Here is a 27730-nt window from a genome sequence, read left to right on the forward strand (position 1 = left end):
CAGGAATATTTGATTAATATTTACAATACAGTTTGTCTTCTATGGTGAGAAACACATACAGAAACACCTATCTGGATGGCTAGGGTGTGGTTTTAGAAAGACCATTTATGAATCAATTCCCTGAAGTGCATGGCGGTTATAGATGTGGCAGTTAACTACTACTACTACCACTACTACTACTCATTTCTATAGCGCTACTAGACATACACAGTGCTGTACATATTATATGCAGGTACTTTCTTTGCCCCTAGAAGGCTCACGATCTAAGTTTTTGTACCTGGGACAATAGAGGGTTAAGTGACTTGCCCAGGGTCACAAGGAGCTGCAGGTTGCCAGGCTCAAAGCCCGCTGCACTAACCATTAGGGAAAGTTAAACAAAAGACTAAAATCTATAAAACCTTCCTGAGCCCTTACGCCAAGCCCCCTCCCTGCCCGTCTTCAAGTCTTTGCTTAAAGCCCACCTCTTCAATGCTGCGTTCGGCACCTAACCCTTACTGTTCATTGAATCCGGACTGCCCCAATTTGACTGCCCCTATTGGACCGACCGTTCACTTGTCTATTAGATTGTAAGCTCTTTGAGCAGGGACTGTCTCTCTTTGTTAAATTGTACAGCGCTGCGTAACCCTAGTAGCGCTCTAGAAATGTTAAGTAGTAGTAGTAGTAGTAGTAGTATAAAACAGATGATAAACTAACTAGCCACAAAATGGGAAAAAAGAGAAAGAAGATCCAATTTAACAAACAGGAAAAGCGGTGGAGGGAAAAACAAATGCGGGAGAGGACAACAAATATCATCATTGGATGAGTTGCAAAGGAAGAGAGCAGCAAACAGGATGCATGGACAGATGAAAAATAATCTACCAAAAAGAGGCGTAAACAGTCTACAAACAGAATGGAACAGACCACCAAACTGAAGAAACAAAAATTTATTGGTCAAGATGCTCATGGTTCAAGATGGCCATGTTTTGCCTTCCAAGCAGCTGCATCAGGGCTACACTGTTCAACCAGAACATATATGACAGTTAAAATAACAAAATACTTGATCTCACAACCAAATAAATAAATTACAAATCATGCACAAGCAAATACTTAACAAAAAATCAACAACAAATAATTAGGCAAATCATAACAAATATAGAACAAAAAAGTTCTTACATGAATAAAATGTCCAATATTAAATGAAGAACATAAATCAAAAGATTTAGAACATAGATATGATCATAAATAATAAATCATTTAAAAGGGACACATACCTATCAGAGGAGTCCTTTTACTAAGCTGTGGCAAAAAGTGGCCTGCGGTAGTGTGGGTGTGTGTTTTTGGCATGCACTGGGCCAGTTTTTACCGCGTCTGGGAAAAAGGGCTTTTTTCAATGGGCTGGGAAAAGGGCCTGCAGTAAAACTGAAACCAGTGCATGCCTATTTATGGCTTGAGCCCTTATTGCCACCCATTGATCTAGCAGTAAGGGCTCATGTGCTACTAGCGTGGTGACCGGTCAGTGCGCGCCAACTGCCAATTAACACTGGAAACGCCACGCGCGGTAGGAAATAAAAAATAATAATTTGTCCTGGGCGTATCATGCACCAAATCCAAAATTACCACTAGGGGGTGCTCTAGCCTGGTAGTAGCCTCATTTTGGCGCATGCTGCTTGCACGTAGAGCCTACCGGGCCTTTGTAAAAGGGCTCCTTAGTCTCTTAGTGCACTTTCCCCTTGTCTGTCATACTAAGGTAGCAGGGTCTGAGATAGAGATGTCTGTTTTATTAGGAGAAGGAAGATAAAGTGGGCTATTTACTCTGTAAGCTGACCTACAAATTCTGATTCGGCTGTTTAGCTAACACGCTGACATTAGCAGTAATAAGTGTCACTTAGCTTATCACTGATACGGTCCCTATGATTCTTTACATATCAGTAATAGGTTAAGTGAAGTTTATTAGTGCTGTGACAACCAGATGTTATTCTACTGTGCTAATATATATGTATATTTGAATCTGTAAGAAAATTTGGACAATTCATGTTGTTTTGCATTAGTATTACATATTGCATATTCTGTATAGGAAGTATATAATTATGATTGATACAGCAGCTCAGTTAGCCTTTGGGTAAAAGCTGTAATTACTGCAGTGAAGATAGTACAGCAACCTATTTGGCATTAATTTTTAAGCTGTTGAGAACTTAACCCTCATATTAAAATATTTTCATTGGCATTTAATAGGATATTTTTGAACTCTTCCATTTGCTCTGGACAAACTTTTTGGCCTTCAGTTTTATTCTTTGGGGTGGTTAGCTCACGCTTTGGGATGGTTTTCTCTTAGCATATCCAGGGTATAAATAGCTGGCTACATTTAGCCAGGGGTAATCAGGTAAAGCTAGCCAGCTATCCCTGTAAATTTGCACTAGCCAGCTAAATTCCCTCCCTCAGCCAAGTTTTGTAAACACCAACCTTTTAGAAGTGTGAAGCTCAGTTTTACATGGAACATTGAGATGGGAATTGAGATGTCCAGGTTGGGATGTTCACAGTTACCTTGGCATTTTACAAAAGGTAACCCCTCCTCCCCCGGGACAGCAACACATCCCCTGGCAGCAAATGCTTACCCACCTCATTATGCCATCTCTGACTTGTACTGACAGTCCCTGATGGCCTAGTGGAAATAAGAATGATCCCCATTTGCTCCTGCTCATTGTTGCTCTGGGTTCAAGATGGCACTAGTGGTAATCTGGCAGTACTACCTAATAGTGGCAAAGCTACCAAATAAGGGCTTGCTGCCATGGGGGATATTGCTGCAGGGGAGGGATTGATATTGGGGGAAGGGGGGTGTTGCTACCAAGAGTCACTGATGACCAGGGTGGAGGTAGGGGAGATGTGCTGTTGTTGGGTGGCTGGGGGCATTGGCCTTTACAGCTGGCCCTTCAAGTTGCACTTGCACATGCTTAGGAAAGGTGTATAAAGCCGACATTGACATATATTGGTCTTCATATATACTACTAGACATCATGCCCCCTTAGAATCTAAACATGGTGCAGATCTCCATGTGTAAAATAGTGGTTTTCTGAAATCACTATAAGTACATAAGTGTTGCCATACTGGGACAAGACCGAAGGTCCATTAAGCCCAGCATCCTGTTTCCAACAGTGGCCAATCCAGGTCACAAGTACCTGGCAAGATCCAAAAACAGTACAATACATTTTATGCTGCTTATAAGCAGTGGATTTTCCCCAAGTCCATTTTAATAATGGTCTTTGGATGTTTCCTTTAGGAAGCCATCCAAACCTTTTTTAAACCTCGCTAAGGTAACTGCTTTTACTACATTGTCTGGCAACGATTTCCAGAGTTTAATTACATGAGTGAAGAAATATTTTCTCCAATTTGTTTTAAATTTACTGCTTTGTAGCTTCATTGCATGCCCCCTAGTCCTAGTATATTTGGAAAGAGTAAACAAGTGATTCACATTGACCCGTTCCACACCACTCATTATTTTATAGATCTCTATCATATCTCCCCTTAGCCGTCTTTTCTCCAAGCTGGAGCCCTAGCTGCTTTAGCCTTTCCTCATGGGGAAGCCATCCCATTTCCTGTATCATTTTCATTGCTCTTCTCTGTATCTTTTCTAATTCTACTATATCTTTTTTGAGATGCGGTGACCAGAATTGAATACAATATTTGAGGTGCGGTCGCACCATGGAGCAATACAAAGGCATTATAACGTCTTCATTTTTGTTTTCCATTCCTTTCCTAATAATACCTAACATTCTATTTGCTTTCTTAGCCACAGCAGCACACTGAGCAGAGAGTTTCAATGTATCATCAACGATGACGCCTAGATCCCTTTCCTGATCGGTGACTCCTAATGTGGAACCTCGCATTATGTAACTATAATTCGGGTTCCTCTTTCCCACATGCATCACTTTGCACTTGCTCACATTAAATGTCACCTGCCATTTAGATGCCCAGTCTCCCAGTCACATAAGGTCCTCTTGTAAATTTTCACAATCCTCTCGCGATTTAACAACTTTGAATAACTTTGTGTTGTGAGCAAATTTAATAGCAGGCTTCCTATTCCAGTTTACCGCCCTCTGCTTAACAGCCAGAGTTAGGGTTACCTTTCTCCCTACACTCAACCTTCGGGCGGCAGAGAGCAACACCTTCCTTTCTTTCTGCGCTTCTGGCTCAAGCCTGCCTATTTTCAGCTGGGGATGGGAATGGCTCCTCCTCCCAATTTCCCTTCCTGATGAGGCACGTCTTGCTTTTTTCACCTAGGGGAGCTGAACTTTCTTACTGAGGCTCCCCCTGGCTGCCAAACAAGGTAACTCCACCTCTAGCTTAGGAAGAACAATCCTAATCCTTTTTCCTGAGGACATTCCAGCTTTTCTTTCCCTCCCTTAGGTCTAAGGCCAGAAGCTTTATCCCTAAGTGCTGTTTTGCTGTGAATCCATCCCCTAGAGGGACAATCTGGGACTGCCTCATCACAACATCCTCCAACTCTTTCAAAAGTCTTACCCCTGGAGACTTCCATCCAGGTCAGCTGGACTTGCAGTGTGTGCACTCTACTGCCATTTCCTCTCAGTGGTCCTGCACATTGGCATACTCTGTGCATATCTTCTTTTCCATTTCTACCAGCTGCTGGGTGAATAACCCATTGACTTCTGCCAGTCTGGTACACTCTAGCTGGGCTAGGCTGGACTGCTCTCTCTCTCTCTCTGGCAAGCCCTCGCCTTCCAGATGCAACTACTGCACTTTGTTCTGGAGCATGGCATTCAAGTCCTCTAACATCTGTGCCCTTGCTTGCAGTTCCTCCTGGCTCTGCAAGACTTCAGTTAGCAGCCTTTGCAGCTCAGTATACTGCCACCATTGCACTGTTGATGCCAATTCTCTCTGCGGCTACTTCACTTCAACTTCTGCAGCCTCTGGTTTGGCCTGACAACCCCTGGTCTAGACTGTTAACTGGTTCATTCCGTCCTTCAATGCCTGGACCTCTTTCCACTGCTCTTCATCCCTGGTTTTAGTAGCTTAACTTTCTCTGCCACTTCATTGGTCAATAGACTCTTCATTTCCTGAAAATGATTATCTGGAACATTCCTCTCCAACTGGTCTTGCTGTTCCTGCAACCTGCAGGTTACGTCTTCTTTCTCTTTTACTCAATTAGTTTTCTCCTCCACCAGCATCTGGGAATTTCTGATGAGCTGTGCTTCCTCACAGCGCAGCTCTTCTACATGAATTTCCAGTCATCTACACTGGTCATGAGACAGGCTAAGTTCAACCAAAGCATTCTCCCATTGCTCCTTTGCAACCCAGGTGAGTTCTCTTGCCCCTTTCAATTCAGCAAGCAGCTCCTCTACATGCTTCTGCAGTATCTCTGTGGAGAACTTCACAAAGGTTACCTGCTCCTGCAGCTGGGTAACCTCTGTGGCCTCTTGTTCTCTGTCACAGTTTAGAGACAGGGCTTCCATTTATGTATTTTGGCTCTGTGCCTACTCTCTCTCCTTCTGCAGCTGTTCTTCTCTGTAGCTTAAATAGATTTCCAAGCCTTGCTTGTATTCCTCTTTCAGCAGGATCCCTTTCCAGAGACTTGACACTCAGTTGTCTTATCTCCTCAGTGTTTTGTTCAAGAGTTTCCCATAATCCCTTCTGTTCTGCTTCCACAGCAGCGCGAATGGTCTGCAAACTTACTCACGTACTCACCAGTTTGGTGGGCAAGAACTCCCATTAGTTCCTCTTTCTCTCTTGCCGGGTCCTACAGTCTGGTCTGGTCTTCAATCCACTTTTCTCTTCGATCTTACAGCTGGTCCTTATCCTCAACCAGTTGTTACTGAAGGGACTCCTTTTCCTCTTGTAGGTTACATACATACACAACTGCCTGCTGTAGCTCTTCCTTTTGTACCACCTCAGTTGGCTTTCATCAAGCTCTTGAGCTGCCCTCGGCAGGTTCTTAACCTCAACTGTTGTTCTTGACAGGTTCCATTTTCCTCCTTGGGGCTTCTGGGCTTGAGTTGTAACTCACTCCCTTGCTCAGGCATGCTTTCTGTAGGCAATCTTGCTTCCTTCTGCTGCACTGTCACTTATCTGGTTTCAGGCTTCCTGTTCTTGCCAAGGCACTTAACCTCCTGAAGCCCTTTGACCTTGAGCATGTCACTTAATGCTCAGAGACTCATTTGGCTGTCTTTCTCCTAGTGCCTTCTTGGCAACCCCAGGTGGTTTCTTATCAGTCACCATTTGTGACTGCCTCATGACCCTCTGCTTGCCCTCACCTTTCTTACCTTCAACCGCACCCCACTCCCAAGACTGGTAATTCTCCTGATACACAGGGCATTGTTGCAGGGCTATCCAGGCTTCTTGCCACTCTAGTTCACTTATTCCCATCTTGGAATCTTCCTTCCTTTGAACTTCTGTATGCACCCTCACTGGTCTTCCACCAATATACACTGGAGCACTGAGCTGAAACAGATACTACAAGATTTCCAACTGCTCCAGTTACAGCAGCTTCTGCATTCAGCACACAGCATGGAGTCTCTATCTTCCTTTAGCCTGCTAGGCACACAAGAGATGGCCTTCCACCACAGGACCACAGCACCACCTCTGGCTCCAGCTACAATTATTACTCCAGACCAACTTTTCTGGACTGCTCCTCATTTCTTAGTTTCACTTTTCACTCTGACCACTACTTGCTCTGGGAACTGCTTCTCTGTTAATTTTACTAACATGCACTCTGTGCTTGATTAAAACAGCCTCCAGGATTACTACTCACTTCTTTCTTCTTTTAAACTTGCCATTCCTTCTGGCTGCTTATGGCTTATCCTAAAGCCCACAGAATTTTCTCTAGATAATGATTCTGACCACTGTTCTCTCTAAACTGCACAGCTGTGCAGCCAGCAACACCTGCTCTGTCCACCATTGCTACTGCTTTCCCAAACCAGCAGCAGGAAAACAAAATACAAACATCATGGGGCTGCACTGTACATACCTCGGCTGCCAGTCCTGCCCCCCTCTGACATCACTTCTTGTACCAGGACAGAGCCAGCAGCAGTGCAACCCTAAGATGTTTTTGCCGCTACTGCTGCTAGTTTGGGGAAGCAGAAGCAGTGGCGGGATGTCAGGGAAGGAGGCAAATGCTGGATGGAAGGACAGAGGGGCACATGCTGGAAGGAAGTGGAGAGAACAGAGGGGTACATGCTGGATGGAAGTGGAGGAGAGAGAGAGAGAGAGGACAAATGCTAGAAGGAAGTGGAGAGGACAGAGGGGCACACCCTGGATGGACATGGAGAGAAGAGAGAGGACAAATGGGCCCATGCTGGATGGAAGTGGGGAGGATAGAGGGGTCATACTGGATGGAAGCAGGGAGGACAGAGGGGCAGGCTCTGGATGGAAGTTGAGAGAAGGGGCAGATGCTTGATGGAAGAGGAGAAAGAGGGCAGATGCTGGAAGGAAGAAGGGGGAGAGAGGAAAGATGCTGGGGGAGGGGGGAGGATAGAATTAGTGAGAGACTGAGGAATAAGAGGAAGCAAAATAGGAGAGCCAGAGTGACAGAAAGAGTGGCAAGCTGTAGGCAGACACAGTAAAAAGAGGGAAATCAAGGATTTGATAGTAAGAAAGAATTAAGTCTGGATAGAGGCAGAAAATAAATTGAAGTAAGATGAAAGGAACAGATGGAGAGAAAATTGACAAGTGGACAGGAAATCCTGGCAAGATGAGGAAAGCACAAGCCAGAGATTGGGACCAACACAATTGAAAAAAGTAAATGGCCAGGATAGCATAACAGCCTAGTATTAGATTTTGGTTTTGGATTTAGACCACACCTGTCTCAGAAGTAGCTCAAGCAAGCTACATTCAAATACAGTAGGTATTTTCATGTATATTTCATGTCCCTGGAGGGCTTACAATTTAAGTTTTGTATCTGAGGCAATGGAGGATTAAGTGACTTGTCCAAGATCTCAAGGAACATCAGTGGGATTTGAACTCTGGCTTCCCTGGTTCTCAGTCTGCTGCTCTAACCAAGTTTGGTAACTCATCAGCAAACTAAAGGCCAGCAGAGCTGAAGCCCAGTAGCCTTAAGCATATTCACTGTGGCTTTACAGAAAACAAGACCTGTTAGGTATGCCTCCAGGAGTGGATTGGGAACACTGTGTTAAAAAAAATCATACACATATATTTCTAATTGATGTATCAGTAGATTTATTTTTATTGTAAATATTTTACATATTGAAAATACAAGAAGTGTGTTGTTAAACAAGAAACAACTATAAGGGCCCACTGCTAACACACAGTCATTATGTTTAAACAGCATTCATTAAAGAGTCACTGTGAGAACTTCTACATGTTAGAAAACTGGGCTTGAACATACTCCTGCTATAATGAGAACAGCACAAAGTTGGAAGCAAACAGAGTGCTGGCCAGTGGCACACTGCATTGACATATAGGGGCCTTTTTACTAAGTCGCGTTTCTACGCGTGCCAATTTGGAGTTACGGCCCGGCTACCGCGTGGCTGTATCGGTAATTTCCTTTTTGGCGTGCGTCCGATATGCGCATCCAAAAAATAATTTTCATTTTTGGGGGCATGTCCGCTATGCGCACCAAGTGGCATTTGATGCACATAGGTCATTACCACCCAGTTAATGTGTTAAGACCTTACCGTTAAGTCAATGGCTGACGATAAGGTCTCAGATTCAAACTGGACACGCACCAATTGTATTTTGCTGCACATCCATTTTCAGCAAAATTTTTAAAAAGGCATTTTTTTGCAGGCGTGCTGAAAAATGGATCTGCACGCACCCAAAACACACACCTACATTACTGCAGGCCATTTTTCAGCGCGCCTTAGTAAAAGGACCCCATAGTAAACTCAGGATGGAGTCATGCCTAACCCATGCTCATTGGGATACAAAAGGCTGGGGCATCTGGGAAAGCAGCACTCAAAAGGGGAGTCCTATCAATTGCTCACTAGTGGTACCTACTGGCCAGAATAAGGGTGCAGGCATGGCAGGTCTGAAGAGAGCTGGGCAGTGGCGTTCCTAGGGGGGTGGGTGGGTGCGGTCCGCCCCAGGTGCATGCCGCTGGGGGGGGGGTGCCGTGCGCGCCTGTCCTTCGTTCATTCCATGCTCCCTCTGCCCCGAAACAGGTTACTTCCTGTTCCGAGGCAGAGGGAGCATGGAACGAACGGACAGGCGCGCACGGCACCCCCCCCAGCGGCGTGCACCCAGGGGGGTTCTTTCGCAGGGGGGTGTCCTTTCGCCGGGGGGGCGGGGCGCATCGGCGATCCGCCCTGGGTGTCAGCCCCCCTAGGAACACCACTGGAGCTGGGGTCTCTGGCCCTTGTCCCAGATTTGACATCCGAAGGCCAAAAATTTGAAAATTGGGTTACATTTGCAACAAGTACACAAATTTATCAAAGGATGAATGTATATTTCTTTGGATATTTGTCTATGTTGTATCATACATAGCCATTCTAACTTTTTCTAAAACCAAAATTTGAGTTTGACTGCTTTTCAAAAATATAAAATTGATGCTCCTGTTACGTTTTTCAATGTTTTGTTGATAAAAATGGGCAAATTGGTCTGTTCAAAATCAACACTCCACACTCTAGTCCAGTGTGTCTCAACCCAGTCCTCGGGGCACGCCCAGCCAGTCAGGTTTTCAGGATATCCACAATGGATATGCATGGGATAGGTTTATATGCACTGCCTCTTTGGTATGCAGATCTATCTCATTTATATTCATTGTGGATATCCTGAAAACCTGACTTGCTGGGTTTGCATCGAGGACTGGGTTGAGAAGCACTGCTCTAGTCCACCCTTCCTACACAGATTCCAGATTCTGGTCTATGATCAGTGGTTCTCAACCCAGTCTTAATAGACCACCTAGCCAATCTATTTTCTTTTTTTTTTTTTTATCATTTATTTATAATTTTTTCATTTTACAAGGATCACTTGCAAAACAGTAAAACAGAGATGATTGTACATTAAAACAATATTAGAAGAAAACAATCTCAACAAGATAAATGGATTTTATACAATCTTTCTCTTTCTTAGACCACAAAATAAATAGGGAGAGTGAAACAAGACAAGGAGATCAATTTAAGCAACAGCAAACAAAGAAAACGTTTTCTAGCCAATCTATTTTCAAAAATGATTAGGTATTGTATATATTTGTATACTTTGGAGGCCTGGATTGAGAACTACTTCCTTTACCAAACTAAAAAAAAAAAAGTCTCTGCCAATCAAGCCTTGGGCATGTACTTCCAGAAGGGAGAGCTTGGAAAGCTGGAAGATAACCTTTAACCGACAGAATAGTTTTCCCAGCAAAACGGACTGGATAGGGCATAATGCAAGGCGCAGTGCCCCGTAGGGTGCACGGAGCCAAAAATAACATGGCGCCGTGCCCCGACGGGCATGCCCACCAAGCCCCAGCGGGAGGCGAGGGAAGGGACATCCCCTATCGCCAGAGGCTCCCCGCTGGGCATCGGGAGGAGCCAGAGAGGGGCTTAAAAGCCCACGATGGGAGCCGGGTCGACCTCTTCCGGTCGCCGCGGCAAGCTGTGTACACCCAACCCCCCCTCCCCAGTAAACCTTACCGTATGCAAGTAGAAATTGTCGCAGCTTGGGTGGGGTACCCAAGCCAGTTGACAAGGTTGCTAGGCAGCTGGTAGCTGCGGTTACCATACGGCTCCCTTGCTGTGCGGCGGGGAGCCCTGTTCAAGATTAGCCAGTCTTGCTAGTGCGGCGGACTCGGCTTGGGGGTGATTGAACCAGAGGCTGAAAGTGGCTTGGGTATGCCCAGGGTTAAGATATGTTGTTGTAATTAAATAAAGCTGCGGCCAAGTTGTGCCAAACCTGCAAATAGAATGTGTGAAGTCTTTATTCAATAAAGGGATAATACAGTAAGCGGGGCCCGAGGGGTCTCGGCTGCCTATGTTATGGTCTTTATCTTCCACCATTTTTGCTATGTTTCAGTATTTACAGAACTTGAATATACTTAGATATTCAATCAAATGTTTATCCTTTAAAAGTGGTAATCTAACAGTACCATTATCTACAGTAAGGTTCAGGCATGATTGGATAAATTTCACAGGATCAAGCCAGGTAACTCTAGGGATCTAAGAATTTGAAAAATTTCCCTTGCAGAGCAGCTATATACCGCTGTCTATCTTGACTAGGTGCTATATTTAGGCCCTTGTTTTAGAAACATCTCCATATCTAAATAGCAGTTTTCACATTTGTAGATTGGCTACATGTGCAAACCTTGCCTCATCAATCTATTACTGATACTACAGATTGTATTCTCTTGTTATTATGTAAGCCGCATTGAGCCTGCAATAAGTGGGAAAGCGCGGGATACAAATGTAATTAATAAATAAATAAATATTACATTTATTTGAAGGGGTAAACAAATGTGGATAAAGGTGAGTCGGTCAATATTGTGTATCTGTATTTTCAAAAGGTGTTTGATAAAGTACCTCATGAAAGATTCCAGAGGAAATTGGAGAGTCATGGGATAAGAGGTCGTGTTCTATTGTGGATTAAAAACTGGTTTAAAGATAGAAAACAGAGAGTAGAGTTAAATGGTCAGTATTCTAAATGGAGAAGGGTAGATAGTGGGGTTCCCCAGGGGTCTGTGCTCGGACTGCTGCTTTTTAACATGTTTATAAATGATCTAGAGATGGGAGTAACTAGTGAGGTAAAAGGAATTCCAGGTACTGCAAAAGGCAGTTGTGGGAGACCACAGAAAGAAGTTTATTGGAGCGGGGAGCTGTCAGCCCTCAATAGTGAAGGCGGCAGACCACTGGAAGAAGCTTATGGGATCTGGGAGCTACCAGCCCTGAATAGTGCAGGGGGCAGACTGTAGAAAGAAGCCTGTGGAATTGGAGTGCTGCTAATCTCAATAGCGGAGGTGTAGACTGCTGAAAGAAGCCTGTGAGAGTGGGGAGCTGCCAGCCTCAGTAGTAGAGGGGCAGACCACTGAAAGAAGCTTGTGGGAGTAGGGAGCAGCCAGCTTTCAACAGTGGAGGGGCAGACTGCTGAAAGATGTTTGTGAGGAATATCTGAAGCTGGAACAGAATCAGGTATAAAAGCACTTAGGATTGATATAATGTTTGTGTACACTGCTGGTTTGTTATTTTCCTTTTGTTTGCTGCACTTGTGTTAACACTGTTTGGCTGGAATAAAGGAAGAAAATCCAGAGTGGCCTTGATCTGAACTCAGAGAAATTATAAAGCTGGTAGTGTTGACCAAGTGATGGAAGGGCTCAAGGGACCTGGGACCCAGGGATTTTATCACAATATGCTCATGAAGGCTTCTCAATCAAGGGTTGCTCTGGAGAGATATCAGAGTACGTGGGAGGTCCAGCTGATGGAAGCAGAAGGAGAGTGAAAGAGGAGAAGCAGTGGATAAAAGGTGCTCATGTCCTGACTCAAATGAGGGAGATGTCTCTCCAAGTGGAAGACTTAAGCAGACAATTGAAGGAAGAGTTAGGAACAGCAAAAAGACTGGTGGAGGCCTTGCCGAGAGTCCAAGTAGATTCAGGAGCAACAGGAGCCAGAGGTGGAGACTAGAGACCAGAGTGCTCTAGTCCATGTGATTTCTGAAGTGGTTCGGTGGTGAACCAAGTGTGTGCCAAGTGGGCGACTGGTATCAGAGGTGCCACACTGGATAGAGAATGTTCTGTTCTGTACTGAGAAGGAGGGGGGCAAGTCCAGTGTCCATGAGTTTTGGAGAACAGTTACCAAGAACGTGGATATGTTAATTGATTTGCTGCAGGCATATGAGGAAGCCCCTGTAAAGAAGCTGAAAGATGTACAAGTGAAGTTTTCAGAAAATGGGAAACCTATGAGTTTTGTCTTGGTATTTCACTCTGAACCTAGGGACCAGGGTGCAGTAAAGGAGGCAGATCTGTTGGCGAACTCATGAAAAAACTGTGACAGTACTTCCTTTCCTGTGTTGAGTCACCCAGAAAAGGGCACCAGAGTAAGCAGGGAAGACGAGGATACTGAATTGGAAAATACATTTCTCTGCAGATGCTTTCTTTCCTTTGACTCTATTACATGTTTACTGACCCGAAGAAAATGCATGACTTTATAGTTTCCAAGGAAGAAGAGAAACGATCTAACCAGAACAATCCTGTAGGCTAATGCTGTTAAATTCGATTGTGGGTTTAGTAGCTCTCTTGCTCTAATGTTAAAGTATTTCCTATTTTTTTTCATTGTGTCTTGCCCCACTTTACTTTATTTTATTGTGGACTAACTAAATGGAAGTGTTTACCTCAGGAGGTTATCTCCTAGATTTAATTTTTTTCCTTTATGTTGTAATTCAATTACTGTGATTGCAGTCATGTTATGTGATTGTTAATTTGGAAAATTATAAATAAAGATATTAAAAAAAAAAAGAAGAAAACAGTACGCTGCCTGTACAGCTGAATATACAGGCAAAGCTTCAACTCCCCATAGAAGATGGGGTGAGGTTAGATAGCCATGCAATTAGTTACCAACTTTTTCACAGAGATAAACCTGACACCTGCCCTGATCTATGCTCCACCTACAGTGGGGGAAATAAGTATTTGATCCCTTGCTGATTTTGTAAGTTTGCCCACTGACAAAGACATGAGCAGCCCATTATTGAAGGGTAGGTTATTGGTAACAGTGAGAGATAGCACATCACAAATTAAATCCGGAAAATCACATTGTGGAAAGTATATGAATTTATTTGCATTCTGCAGAGGGAAATAAGTATTTGATCCCTCTGGCAAACAAGACCTAATACTTGGTGGCAAAACCCTTGTTGGCAAGCACAGCGGTCAGACGTCTTCTGTAGTTGATGATGAGGTTTGCACACATGTCAGGAGAAATTTTGGTCCACTCCTCTTTGCAGATCATCTCTAAATCATTAAGAGTTCTGGGCTGTCGCTTGGCAACTCGCAGCTTCAGCTCCCTCCATAAGTTTTCAATGGGATTAAGGTCTGGTGACTGGCTAGGCCACTCCATGACCCTAATGTGCTTCTTCCTGAGCCACTCCTTTGTTGCCTTGGCTGTATGTTTTGGGTCATTGTCGTGCTGGAAGACCCAGCCACGACCCATTTTTAAGGCCCTGGCGGAGGGAAGGAGGTTGTCACTCAGAATTGTACGGTACATGGCCCCATCCATTCTCCCATTGATGCGGTGAAGTAGTCCTGTGCCCTTAGCAGAGAAACACCCCCAAAACATAACATTTCCACCTCCATGCTTGACAGTGGGGACGGTGTTCTTTGGGTCATAGGCAGCATTTCTCTTCCTCCAAACACGGCGAGTTGAGTTCATGCCAAAGAGCTCAATTTTTGTCTCATCTGACCACAGCACCTTCTCCCAATCACTCTCGGCATCATCCAGGTGTTCACTGGCAAACTTCAGACGGGCCGTCACATGTGCCTTCCGGAGCAGGGGGACCTTGCGGGCACTGCAGGATTGCAATCCGTTATGTCGTAATGTGTTAGCAATGGTTTTCGTGGTGACAGTGGTCCCAGCTGCCTTGAGATCATTGACAAGTTCCCCCCTTGTAGTTGTAGGCTGATTTCTAACCTTCCTCATGATCAAGGATACCCCACGAGGTGAGATTTTGCGTGGAGCCCCAGATCTTTGTCGATTGACAGTCATTTTGTACTTCTTCCATTTTCTTACTATGGCACCAACAGTTGTCTCCTTCTCGCCCAGCGTCTTACTGATGGTTTTGTAGCCCATTCCAGCCTTGTGCAGGTGTATGATCTTGTCCCTGACATCCTTAGACAGCTCCTTGCTCTTGGCCATTTTGTAGAGGTTAGAGTCTGACTGATTCACTGAGTCTGTGGACAGGTGTCTTTCATACAGGTGACCATTGCCGACAGCTGTCTGTCATGCAGGTAACGAGTTGATTTGGAGCATCTACCTGGTCTGTAGGGGCCAGATCTCTTACTGGTTGGTGGGGGATCAAATACTTATTTCCCTCTGCAGAATGCAAATAAATTCATATACTTTCCACAATGTGATTTTCCGGATTTAATTTGTGATGTGCTATCTCTCACTGTTACCAATAACCTACCCTTCAATTATGGGCTGCTCATGTCTTTGTCAGTGGGCAAACTTACAAAATCAGCAAGGGATCAAATACTTATTTCCCCCACTGTATGCCTGTCCCTTGCCCTGCCCACTTGCCCCGCCCCATGGCCCATCACAGGTCCCTTGCCATTCCTACTGTTGCACCCTTTCCCAACCCCCATCACCACAACCAACTATCTGTACTAGGGTTGCCATATGTTCTATGATTATTTTATAAACTTTACATAACAGAGACAGGCTAATTTTGTTATGAATGTGGAATTCAGATAAACCAAGCATTATATACATACTAGTAACAGAGGCCCGTTTCAGAGCAAATGAAACGGGCGCTAGCAAGGTTTTCGTTGCCAACACCCCCCCTCCCTCCCTGGCCAACCCCTTCGTTGTTCTGTTATTGCTCCGCCCTCAAGGGCGGGGCCCGGAGCGATTTTGGTGGCTTCACCACCACGAACCTTCGAACCTTTTTGAAGGAAGTCAGGGCTTGGCTTCCCTGACGTCAGTGTCCTCAGAACGTTGAGGGTGAGTTTTATTATAGTAGATACCACAGAGGAAACTCACCGCTATACCTTGACAAGGGAAGTACAAGATTAAGATTAACACCAGTTAATGCAGAATAAAGAACAGGATCCAGAGAACATCCAGAGGATCCAACTAAACAGGGGACCCAGCGGAGATGGAAGATACTGAGAATGTGGAAGTTCTGTGTACCAAGTCAATATGCTCAGTGTAAACAGGCTGCTCAGAAAGCACTGTTGAATGTAAGCTATTATTATTCTAATAGTTTAGAAGGAAGTAGACAACACTAAAAACTGGACCAGAGTAAGCAGTATGCTGCCCATAGAACTTGGATATTCAGGCAAGGCTTCAGCTCCCCATAGAAGATGGGGTGAGGTTAGAGAGCCATGCAATTAGGGTATTAGGAAAGAAATGGAAAACAAAAATGGGGATGTTATAATGCCTTTGTATTGCTCCATGATGCAACTGAACCTCAACTACTGTGTGCAGTTCTGGTCACCGCATCTAAAAAAAGATATGGTGGAATAGAAAATAAAAGTGAGGACATTATAATGCTCTTGTATCAGCCCATGGTGCAACTGCACCTCGAATATTGTGTTCAATTCTGGTCGCCGCATCTCAAAAAAGATATAGTGGAATTAGAAAAGGTACAGAGAAGATCGACGAAAATGATAAAGGGGATGGGACAACTTCTCTATGAGGAAAGGCTAAAGCAGCTAGGGCTCTTTAGCTGGGAAAAGAGATGGCTGAGGGGAGATATGATAGAGGTCTATAAAATAATGAGTGGAATGGAATGAGTAGACGTGAATCAACGGTTTACTCATTCCAAAAATACTAGGACTAGGGGGCAAGCAATGAAGCTACAAAGTAGTAAATATAAAACAAATTGGAGAAAATATTTCTTCACTTTACATGTAATTAAACTCTGGAGTTCATTGCCAGAAAATGTAGTAAAAGCAGTTAGCTTAGTGGGTTTTAAAAAAGGTTTGGATAGCTTCCTAAAAGAAAAATCCATAAGCCATTATTAAAATGGACTTGGGGAAGATCCACTGCTTATGGAGTGGAGGAGTGGCCTAGTGGTTAGGGTGGTGGACTTTGGTCCTGGGGAACTGAGTTCAATTCCCATTTCAGGCACAGGCAGCTCCTTGTGACTCTGGGCAAGTCACTTAACCCTCCATTGCCGCATTGAGCCTGCCATGAGTGGGAAAGCGCAGGGTACAAATGTAACAAAACATTTTTCTAGGATAAGCAGCATAAAATATGTTGTGCTTTTTTGGTATCTTGCCAGGTAGTTGTGACCTAGATTGGTCACTGTTGGAAACAGGGTACTGGACTTGATGGACCACTTTCTGTCTGTCCCAGTATGGCAATACTTATATACTTATGACCTGGTGGCTTACCACACCAAAACAGCACTAAATCCCAGGGCTCAAGCAACAACCTTATTTATGAAAAAGCAGTACTGTAAATAGTAAATCAGAACCAAAAACCACTTGTAGTTAAACTGATGGAGAGCATGGTGACCAAACAGCTCACTGACTATTTGGACAAATTCTCTTTACTACATGAATCTCAATCTGGTTTCCGCCCTTCCCACAGTACCAAAACTGTGCTGGTCACTCTCCTGGCCAAATTCAAGAGTGAAATAGCTTTAGGTAATAACATACTTCTGCTCCAATTCGACATGTCGAGTGCATTCGATATGGTCAACCATAATATACTTCGACTTCTAGATCACTTTGGAATTGGTGGAAATGTACGTGATTGGTTCAAAAGCTTTTTGACCACCAGGTCATACCAAGTTAAATCTAATACAAATATATCATCAACATGGAAATCAGACTGCGGAGTTCCTCAAGGTTCACCTTTATCACCAATACAACATATTAATGATCCCATTGGCCAAGTCCCTATCAAATCAAGGTCTCCACCCGTTCATCTATGCTGATGATGTTACAATCTACATCCCTTTTAGAAATTATCTATCAGAAATCTTCAATGATACCAAGAGTGGATTGAACAGCATGCACTCATGGGCAAACTCATTTCAATTGAAGTTGAATACCGATAAAACGCATTGCATTATCCTCTCATCCCAGTACAACAATTACAAACCCACAGCCTTATTCACTTCAGATCATTCCCTTCCCATCTCTGATAGTCTTAAAATACTAGGTGTTATTATTGACCGAAATCTTACACTTGAGACTCAAGTCAACTCCACCGTAAAGAAAATGTTTCATTCAATGTGGAAACTCAAGCGTATAAAACCGTTCTTCCCAAGGGATGTTTTCCGTAATTTAATTCAATCAGTGGTATTAAGCCACGTTGACTACTGCAATGGAATCTATGCATGATGTAAAGAACAACTCACAAAGAAACTCCAGACGGCCCAAAACACAGCAGCCAGATTGATATTTGGTAAGACACGATTCCAAAGCGCCACACCACTCCGTGAAAAATTGCACTGGCTTCCTATCAGAGAACATATCTCTTTCAAAATCTGCACCTTAGTCCATAAGATTATCTACAATGAAGTCCCAGGTTACATGACTGACCTAATCAACCTCCCAATCAGAAATAGTACCAAATCATCACGGTCTTACTTGAATCTTCATTACCCAAATTGCAAAGGACTAAAATACAAGACAACCCATGCGTCCAACTTCTCTTACATAAGCACGTGCCTGTGGAACGCACTGCCACAAGTGGTGAAAACAATCTACGATCACCTAAAATTCAGAAAATTATTAAAGACTCACCTATTCGGAAAGGCATACCCAACTGACCCAACTTAAATGCCTCAACCCTGCAACACTTCACAATCAAAGATCGTATTAGACTTTAACAAACCCTTTACATTAAACCCAACTTGACTGATTCTTAGCTTCCCTATCCCACTACAACATTTATTATACTTATCCCCTACCGGACTTGGTGAATGCCTTTATGGTATTATGTAAGCCACATTGAGCCTGCAAGTATATGGGAAAATGTGGGATACAAATGTAATAAATAAATAAATAAGACTGCTACAAAATCTCCTCACAGAAACTATATACTAGAAGACTATCACACCTTGGTCTCATAAAAAAAACAGAGACCCTCAACAAATATGAAAGAAGGGAACACAGGTCACTAACAGTGATATGAAGGCAAAAAGCTCAACTGGAAACCTCAAGAAGTCAGGCTCTGCATATAAAGCACATAAATATTAGAGAAATAGAACCTGAAATGCAAGATAGGAGATGCACATTTTCAAAAACTGATATGTTCCAAATAAGATACCTTTTTCTACCTTTGTTATATGAAAATTGTATTTTTCCATTTTCTTTGGTCCCAATGTCTCTTTTCTGCTTTTCTCTATCTTTTACTAAACCACTTTCCAAGTTCTCTGGTCCATTTGACATTTCTTCTCTCTCAGTGTCCACTATCCATCTTCCCTCTGCAACCCTATGTGTTCTGCCCAGCATCTCTCTCCTGTGTTCCTGTCTCTATCCCTATCCTCCCCCCCCCCCATGTTCAGCATTTGGCTTTTGTGTCCCTATCATCCTGCCCCAGGTTCAGCATATGTCCTCTCAGTGTCCCTATCCTTCCCCCATGTCCATCATCTTCCCCATATAATAATGCCACCCCTTTACAGCATTGCCCTCTGTGTCCCTATCTCTCATGGTTCTAGTGCTGACCCTCTGTATCCCTTTCCCTGTACTATCTCCATGCCCAGCATTTTTCCTCTGTGCCCATGGCCCTCCCCTTCCTCCTTCACACCCCACCCTGGGGCCAGAATATCTCCCCTCTCCCCTGCCCACCACCTCATAGTCTGGAATCTTTCCTTCCCTCTATGGATCCAGTGTCTCTCCCCCTCTCTAATGCGCCCCCCCAAACCAATCTCTCTCTCTCTTTCAGGTGGAGAAGTAGCATTATAGGCCCTGGAACAGGGAGAGCCACAGGTGACATGGCACACTCAAATTTTTTCTACCCTTCCTCTCTCCTCATGAGGCCTTTCTTCACTTACCTCTTATCTTGCATCTTCACATACTCAAAGCTGGTTGCCTGGCTTCCAGGGAGGGGAGAGATGCTGGAGACCGTGTGTGTGTGTGTGTGTGGGGAGGGAGGGAAGGAGAGATATGCTAGAGACCATGAAGGATAGTGGAATGCTGGACACCACATGTGGGGGGAGGGGAAAAGGAAAAGAAAAAGAGAGATGTTAGAGACTATGGGGGTACAGGTAAAAAGTGGGATGTTTGACCACGGAAATACAAATCCTGGAGACAATATCTTAAAAACTTCTTTATTGATGAAAAGACTTTACACAACTGTTGTGTTTTGGCCTACAGGCCTGCATCAGGAGTCTGAAATGCCTGAAACACGATTTGGTCCGTGTGGCGAACCAAATGTAATGTGATTGGCTGAATGCAAAAGTGGTCTTGAAAAAGACCTTTCGTGGTAAGCTTGTCCGTAGCGGATCACTAGAAGCGTGGCACTGAACGTTCAGTTGTCGAGTCTTTTCATCAATAAAGAAGTCTTAAAGATATTGTCTCCTGGATTTGTATTTCCGTGGTCAAACATCCCACTTTTTACCTGTATTTGTGTTTTCCCGTGGGGCGTTCGAGTTCTCCGCTTGATTGCGGATTTTTCTGAACAGAGACTATGGGGGTAGAATTTGGACATCACAGGCTGTGGGGGGAGAAGGGAAGACCACAGACAAGGGAACTAGAAGGGAAGGAGAGAGATGTTGAAGTGGAAAGGAAGGAGAGAAATGCTAGAGACCATGGGTGGGTACAGCTGCTGTCGAACTTAGGGATGGGGTTGAGAGGGAGGGAAGGAGAGAGATGCTGGAGACCCTGGTGGTGTGTGTGAAATGCTGGACACTATAGGCAGGGGGTAGGAGAAGGGAAGGAGAGATGCTGAAGGAGAAAAGAAGGAGAGAGGTGTTGGAGACCATGTGGTGGGGGGGGGGGGGAAGAGAGAGAGAGAGATGCTGTAGACAATGGGGGGGTTGAAAAGGAAGGAAGGAGAGAAATGCCAGATAAGATGGGGGGGGGGGGGGGGAGGAAAGAAATGTCTGACACCGTAGGTAGGGGGGTGTTGAGAGGGACAGAGGGAAGGAGAGATATGTCAGATACCATAGGAGGGGACTAGGATAGTATGGAAAGGTTGGGGGTGGAGCTTGGGCACTCCCAAATAAAAAAGTGTTCCTCTGCTCCTGAGTAGCCTAATGGTTAGTGCAGCAGCCTGAGAACCTGGGTAACTGGGTTTGATTCCCACTGCAGCTGCTTGTGACTCTGAATAAGTCACTTAACCATCCACTGCCCCAGGCACATAATAAGTACCTTTACATAATATGTAAACTGCTTTGATTGTAACCACAGAAAGGTGGTATATCAAATCCTGTCCCCTTCCCTTTCTTTCTCTTTCTCCTCCTGTCTCATGCCCCCAGATCATGCATCTCTGCTCTGCTCTCTCCCTTCCCCTGATCATTTACTCTTCTCCACCCCTTCCCTGCAGATCCAGCATATTTCTGTCTCCCTTTTCCCACCTTGGCAGATCCAGCATCTTTTTCTCTCACTCAGCAAATCCAGCATCTCTCCATCCCCTTCCCTGGCAGACCCAGCATCTCTTCCTCTCCCTTGTGATAATAGCATCTTTTGGGTCCTTTTCCCCCCTCCCCCCTGCATTTTCCTTCTCCCTCCCTCTGTGAAAATTTATCATCTCTTCCTTTCTCTAGGCCGATCCACCATTTCTTTCTCTCTTTCATTCCCCCCTCCCCCATGAGTTCAGCTTTTCTTAATGCCCTCTCTCTCCTTCTCCCAGGTCCATCTAACATCTCTCCTACTGCCTCTCCTTCTCCCTCTTTCTCTCCCTTTTCCTGGTCCATCCAGTGTTTCTCCTGTTTTATGTCCTTCTCTCTCTCTCACTCTCCTGGGTCCATCCAGCATCTCTCCCACTGCCTCTCCCTCTCATTTTCCCGGGTCCATCCAGCATCTCTACCTCTTCCCCTCCCTCCTAGGTAATAGTGATCATAACACAATATGGTTTGATATAAGAACAAAAGTGGGGTGTGGACGCACAAAACTGAAAGTACTGGATCTCAAACATGCTGATGTTGGTATAATAGGGGAATACCTGGATGGAAGAAGTAGCTGACGGCAGGGGTAGGAAGACATGGAAATGCAGTGGTCCAAGTTGAAAGCTGCTATAAATGTAGCAACAAGAGAAACAAGCCTATGTGGTTCTCCAAGCAAGTGACCAAAAAAATAAGGGCAAAAGAGGCTGAATTCAAAAAAATACAGAAGAATGCAACAAGAGGATTACAGAAAAGATTACCGGATTAAACTCAAAGAAGCAAAGAGGGAAATATGGCTAGCAAAAGCAGAGGTGGAAGAAAAAAATGGCTAAAGATGTAAAGGTGACAAGACCTTTTTCAGATATATTGGGGTAAGGAGAAAGCTAGGAATGAAATTGGAAAACTGAAAGATGTCGAGAATAGCTATGTGGAGAGGATAAAGCAAATATACTAAACAAATACTTCTTTTCGGTGTTCACGGAAGAAAATCCTGGAGAAGGTCTGCGTTCAGCTGCTGAGAGTATGTCTGGGAATGAAGTGGATATTGCACCATTTACAGAAGAAAGCATTCATAAACAACTTAAGTACGTAAGTGTTGCCATACTGGGGCAGACCGAAGGTACATCAAGCCCAGTATCCTGTTTCCAACAGTGGTCAATCCAGGTTACAAGTACCTGGCAAGATCCCAAAACAGTACAATACATTTTATGCTGCTTATCCTAGAAATACCTCACATGAACAAGTAGAACAGATGTGTGTATGTTATGTATATAGTACTGCTCTTAGTAGGGAAGTTCATAAGGTCGCCGGGGTTTAATTGTAATCTCTTACATGCCCCTGTTTTGCGACAGTTATAATCATTGACTTATCCTACCTCCTTCCTCTTTTGTGGTGATTTTATAATTTTTCTGTCTTTTTTTAATCTGTTTTTCTGATTATCAAACACCAGAGGTATGACTATTATCATTACTGCATACACATCAGGAGCTTTAGTGTTTGAACAATCTGACAATCTGACAAGGCTGTATACTTTTCTCACAAAAAAGCATAACTTAGCTTAATTCTTGAAGTGTGGAACTCTCCCTGACAGGTGCCTGTTTCCCACAACATGGCTTTCTCAAGGGGTTGATAACACACTGGTCCTGAAAACAAACAAAGAGATGCAAAGCATCAGTACTGGCGTTCTCTAAAGCTGTATTAGCGTGCGGGAACATCTTAGCTTCTGGCTTACAGCGAGACAGCCTGTCCTCACTCAAGCTAAACGCAATTGTGAATGTAACGGTTTTTAAAGGGCTGTATGGGATGCTTCCTGTTTCCGGTTTCAAGGTTGAGTGTCTCACATGAAACAACCCCAGTGGATATATGTGTTTAGTCCACTGGGTTCCAAGGTGTTTAAATAATGAATCCAGAATGTTTCACGTTGCAAGTTTTCTGTCTCTGTTACCACCTCTAGTAGTTGATGCTGCGTGGTCTATGACCATACATCTCAGGGCATCAGCAGGATGATTGTGTTGAATACAATGTTGCACAAGGGGTGCTCCCATATGTCATGCTCCGATGCGGGATCTGTGCTCGGTCATCCTGGCGTGTAACGTCCTATTGGTCTTACCTATATATTTCTTGTTGCACGGGCAAAGAATGTAATATATCACATAAAGAGTATGACATGACGTGCAATATCTTAATAGATAGGTCTTCCCATTGTGTTGAAAGCTGACTCCCTCTTTAGTCACGGTGCACGTTTTACAATTTGCTTTACAACACTTGCTATGTCCAATATTGGGGCTCAGGGATTGTTGATCTGAGCTAGGTAAATCTGCTGGGCTCAGGATTTCTTTTAAATTCTTTGCTCTTGAAAAAGCTGTCCTCAATTTGTGCTGAGCAAATAGGGGATGAGATCTCATAATATCCCAGTGTTGTCTAATTATGTGAGCTGCTTTCTCACCACCCGGCGCAAATCGCATAACGAAGGTCATCACTGGATCAGGAGATGTGTCTGGTCTTTTTCCTTGTAATAGCAGCTCTCTATTGTATGCTCCTGAGGTGTATGCAGTAATGACCACTGTTGGAAACAGGATACTGGGCTTGATGTACCTTCGGTCTGTCCCAGTATGGCAACACTTATGTACTTAAGTTGTTTATGAATGCTTGTCCCTGTCCCTGCCCTGTCCCTGTGGGTTCTGTCTCCATCCTCACCCCATCCTCGCAGGCCCTGTCTCCATCCCCGCCCCATCCCTGCAGGCTCTGTCCCCGTTCCCGCCCTGTCCCCATGGGCTCTGTACTTATCTGTAGAAGCCCCGAACAGTTATGATTTTATATATAAATTTTTATATTAAAGTATAAAAAGGAACAATATGCTGTGCAACTATTGTGTATAAATTACAAATCGAAAACAATAATAACAGCGAGCAGGTATAATAACCCTCCTCACCACCACCTTCTACCATTCCAACCCCAACAATTGCTGATTTCTACTACCTCAAGGAATCCTAATCCACCCTGTTAAAATGTCCAGGGGTACAAAATACAACCCATTCTGTATGTCCTAGAGGGAAGAAATATGCCCTATAAAACGCTGTTATGATTTTTTAATCTGTGGATGAATAAGAAGTCATCAACAATCTCAGGATACAGTCTTGCTCTTCTGTGTTGCATAGTCCTTCCTGCAATAGAAGATGTCTTCTTCGAAGATGTGCTGGTAGCAGGATGTACAGGATCCCCCATGCAAATTTTGCTAGTTGTGGCCAGCATGTTTGCATGTTTTTCCAAAAAATCAAACCATTGGAACAGAGAGAAGTTGGAAAAAATCCTGTCATAGTTTGGGGAGCACGGAAGAAGTGCTGTGGTACATTATATATATATTGATGTCTTTTATCTCCCGTTCAGAAGGAGAGTGCTACACATTTCTGATGGGATCGAGCACATAGGTAGCCTACAGTGGAAGCTAGCCCTTTGTCTTCTCCTAGCCTGGGTTATCTGCTATTTCTGCATCTGGAAAGGAGTAAAATCCACAGGCAAGGTAAGTACATCAATCCAAATTCCTTCCATCCACATGAGAATCGGAAAATTTGCACCTTAATAATGTCTTGCCCAAGACATATCCTCCTTGTCCTCTCGTATCCAGCTTGCCTTAGTATGATAAATTTGGGATATGTCTCATCCTTCCATTCAGGACAGGTTTAATCATAGATTCTGGAATAGAAAATGTATTATGGGGCTCATTTTTGAAAGAGAAAAATGTCCAAAAATTGTCATAAAGCACCATTTGGACGGATTTCTTCTCAAAACATCCAATTTGGTGTTTTTGAAACCTATTTTGCAGCTGTCTATCTATGCATTTTGTCTGCAGTTCATCCAAATCACAAGGGGGCATATTAGGGGCATTTCAAAGGCTGTATTAGAGCAGGTTTAGGGCGTGTCTAACATTTGAATGTTTTGCACTCATAATGGAACAAAACCAAAACGTCTAGGGTGAAAACTTCAACGTTTTGGTCTAGACCTATTTTTCTAATAAATAAGACACAAAAAGGTGTCCTAGATGACCAGATGACCACTGGAGGGATTCAGGGATGACCCCCCCTTACTCCCCCAGTGTTCACTGACCTTCTCCCACCCCCAAAAAATTTGAATAAAAATAGTACTCACCATTCTCTATGGCAGCCTGAGATGTTACAGCCAGGTCTATTAGAGCAGCATGCAGGTTCCCAGAGTAGTGGGTGCGCAGAGCACTGTAGACAGGTGGACCCAGGCCCATACCTCCCCCTACCTGTTACATTTGTGGTGGAAACTGGGAGCCCTCCAAAACTCACCAGGAACCCACTATACCCACATATAGGTGCCCCCTTTAACCATAAGGGCTATTGTAGTGGTGCATAGTTTGGGTAGTGTGTTTTGGGTGGGTTTTGCAGGGCTCAGCAGACAAGATAAGGGAGCAATGGTGAGTTGTGTACCTGGGAGCATTTACATGAAGTCCACAGCAGTGCTCCCTAGAGTGCCACATTGCTCTCCTGGGATGTCTGGGGGATTAGTCTGCTAAAAATTCTGCAAGATATAAGTTTGTCCACCAGGAGTCAGGGGATGGCCCTTTTTGCCTTCAGCACACAAATTCATTTGGAAATCAAATAGGAGAGACGCACAACACTGATTGGGGGGGGGGGGGGCATTACATTGGTACAGGTGATGTCATTGAGGTGGACATGAGGACAGAGAGTACCGTTTGTGTGCAGTATTGTAGTGATGTGGGAATGGTTTTCCTTTCTAGTACATAGATTCTATGTACATAGATTCTGATTACCCTTGAATACAGACTACAGTTAGTGCTTACATTGCTGAGGGAGCTCTTATATGTGTAGCTACAGGAGGGGGAACCTGATAGCCTAGGAGAGGGGGAAGCAAACACTTACCTTTCCAACCTGTCTCTTATTTGACACCAGGCTTGGATGGAGACAGTCTTGGGGGGCAGGTGGTGGTGGTGGCGAAAAAGAATGCGCTGGTGTTTTAGGCAATTGTACACCAGGTACAAGCTTTCAGCGTTGCTGAAATTTGGCTTTCTTCGTAAAGACATGTTTGTCAGGGAATAACCGTTGAAAAGCGTGCATCACCTTATATGGACACCCATGCGTGTTGGACGTCCTTACGTGCACAGTTTCATATATGGATGAGTCATCACGTGGACGTCCTGCCCCATATATGATGGGTCGACACGTGGACGTCCATGACGCATGGATGACTATGACGCATGGACGTCCATGACATGCATGGACCATCGTCACGTGTGCGGGGCCTTATTTGGATGAGTACGTGTTCATACGTGTGGAACCTTCCTTATTTAGATCATTATCAAGTGTGCGAACCTCTTCATATATACACAATAAAATATGTATGTTCCTTATATTTCCCATAGCTGTATATTCCGCAAGTACAGTGCATGTAGTTGTGGATATCCAGGTACGGGAAATATAAGGAACATTCATAAGTGTAAAGTACAGTAACAAGGACGTTTCTCACAGAACTGCCGAAGAACGTCCCTTTTACAGGCCTGCTATCTTTGGTGGGCCTATAAGTTGGATGTCCTTTGGCAGTTCTGTGAGAAACACGTCCTTGTTACTGTACTTTACACTTATGAATGTTCCTTATATTTCCCGTACCTGGATGTCTGCAACTACTTGCACTGTACTTGCGGAACAACCAAGTACATCAGAGAAGTCCAAAGTATAGTAATAAGGACGTCTTTCTCATACAACCAGCGAAGGACGTTGATGACAAATTGGCAAGTACAGTGAATGTTTTAGGGATGTCCTTTATCGGTTCTGGAGGATGGGCATCCTTTTTACTATACTTTGGGCGACCCTGATTTGGGCGTTTTGCACTGCAATAATGGAATGTCTAAGGACGTCCATACTATTTTTCGATTATACGTACCTGATTTTGGCCGACTTGGACGACCTTTCGAAAATGCCCCTCTTTGGGGCAAAATGTCCAAAGTCCGACTTAGACGTCATATTAAAAATGCCCCTCTATGTATAAAACAAATATCCTTTAATTCTTTCTTTGTGTTCAGTTTCCTATCAGAGCAGACCCTCTTCCTGCAGTCCAAATCTCTCCCATTCTACAAAGGTCTTAGAAGGCTTTTCATACATCTACATCTATTCACATTACAGAGCCTTCTGCATCCAACCTATACTAGTATTACGAGGGTCATTGCAGCTCCACCATTAAACTGCATTACTGTGATACCTTTCATCCCCAGACTAGTTTACTAGACCCTCATACCCAGACTAGCATTGCAGTGATCCTCATGTGGTAAAACTATGGACTCTGTCTCTTTTATGTTATATCTCCTGCAGGTTGTTTACGTCACTGCCACATTTCCATACCTCATGTTGTTTGTTCTACTGATCAGGGGAGTTTCTCTGCCTGGGGCCTTACAGGGGATCCAGTTCTATCTATATCCAGACTTGAATCGACTTGCAGATCCCCAGGTAAGAGGTAGGATTAACTGTAGCATTATGTACATGTGTATAGTTGTGTGCCTATGCTAGTTGTTTGTGCACAGCTAGGCTCATACGTGTCTTACTGTGGGATCTCCGATATGTTGTGTATA

At 44.1% G+C, this 27730-nt stretch overlaps 1 protein-coding gene across 1 annotated transcript in view; it reads left to right on the forward strand.

The window, feature by feature from the left end:
* Window positions 1-27730, forward strand: part of SLC6A13 (solute carrier family 6 member 13) — a 155505-nt gene that overhangs the window by 57528 nt on the left and 70247 nt on the right. The window contains exons 6-7 of the mRNA XM_030214649.1: window positions 24514-24646; window positions 27474-27608. Coding sequence (XP_030070509.1) covers window positions 24514-24646; window positions 27474-27608 — 268 coding nt within the window. The remainder of the gene's footprint in view (window positions 1-24513; window positions 24647-27473; window positions 27609-27730) is intronic.

The sequence above is a fragment of the Microcaecilia unicolor genome, chromosome 9 (genome assembly GCF_901765095.1).
Source record: "Microcaecilia unicolor chromosome 9, aMicUni1.1, whole genome shotgun sequence".
Classification (NCBI taxonomy): Eukaryota; Metazoa; Chordata; class Amphibia; order Gymnophiona; family Siphonopidae; genus Microcaecilia; species Microcaecilia unicolor.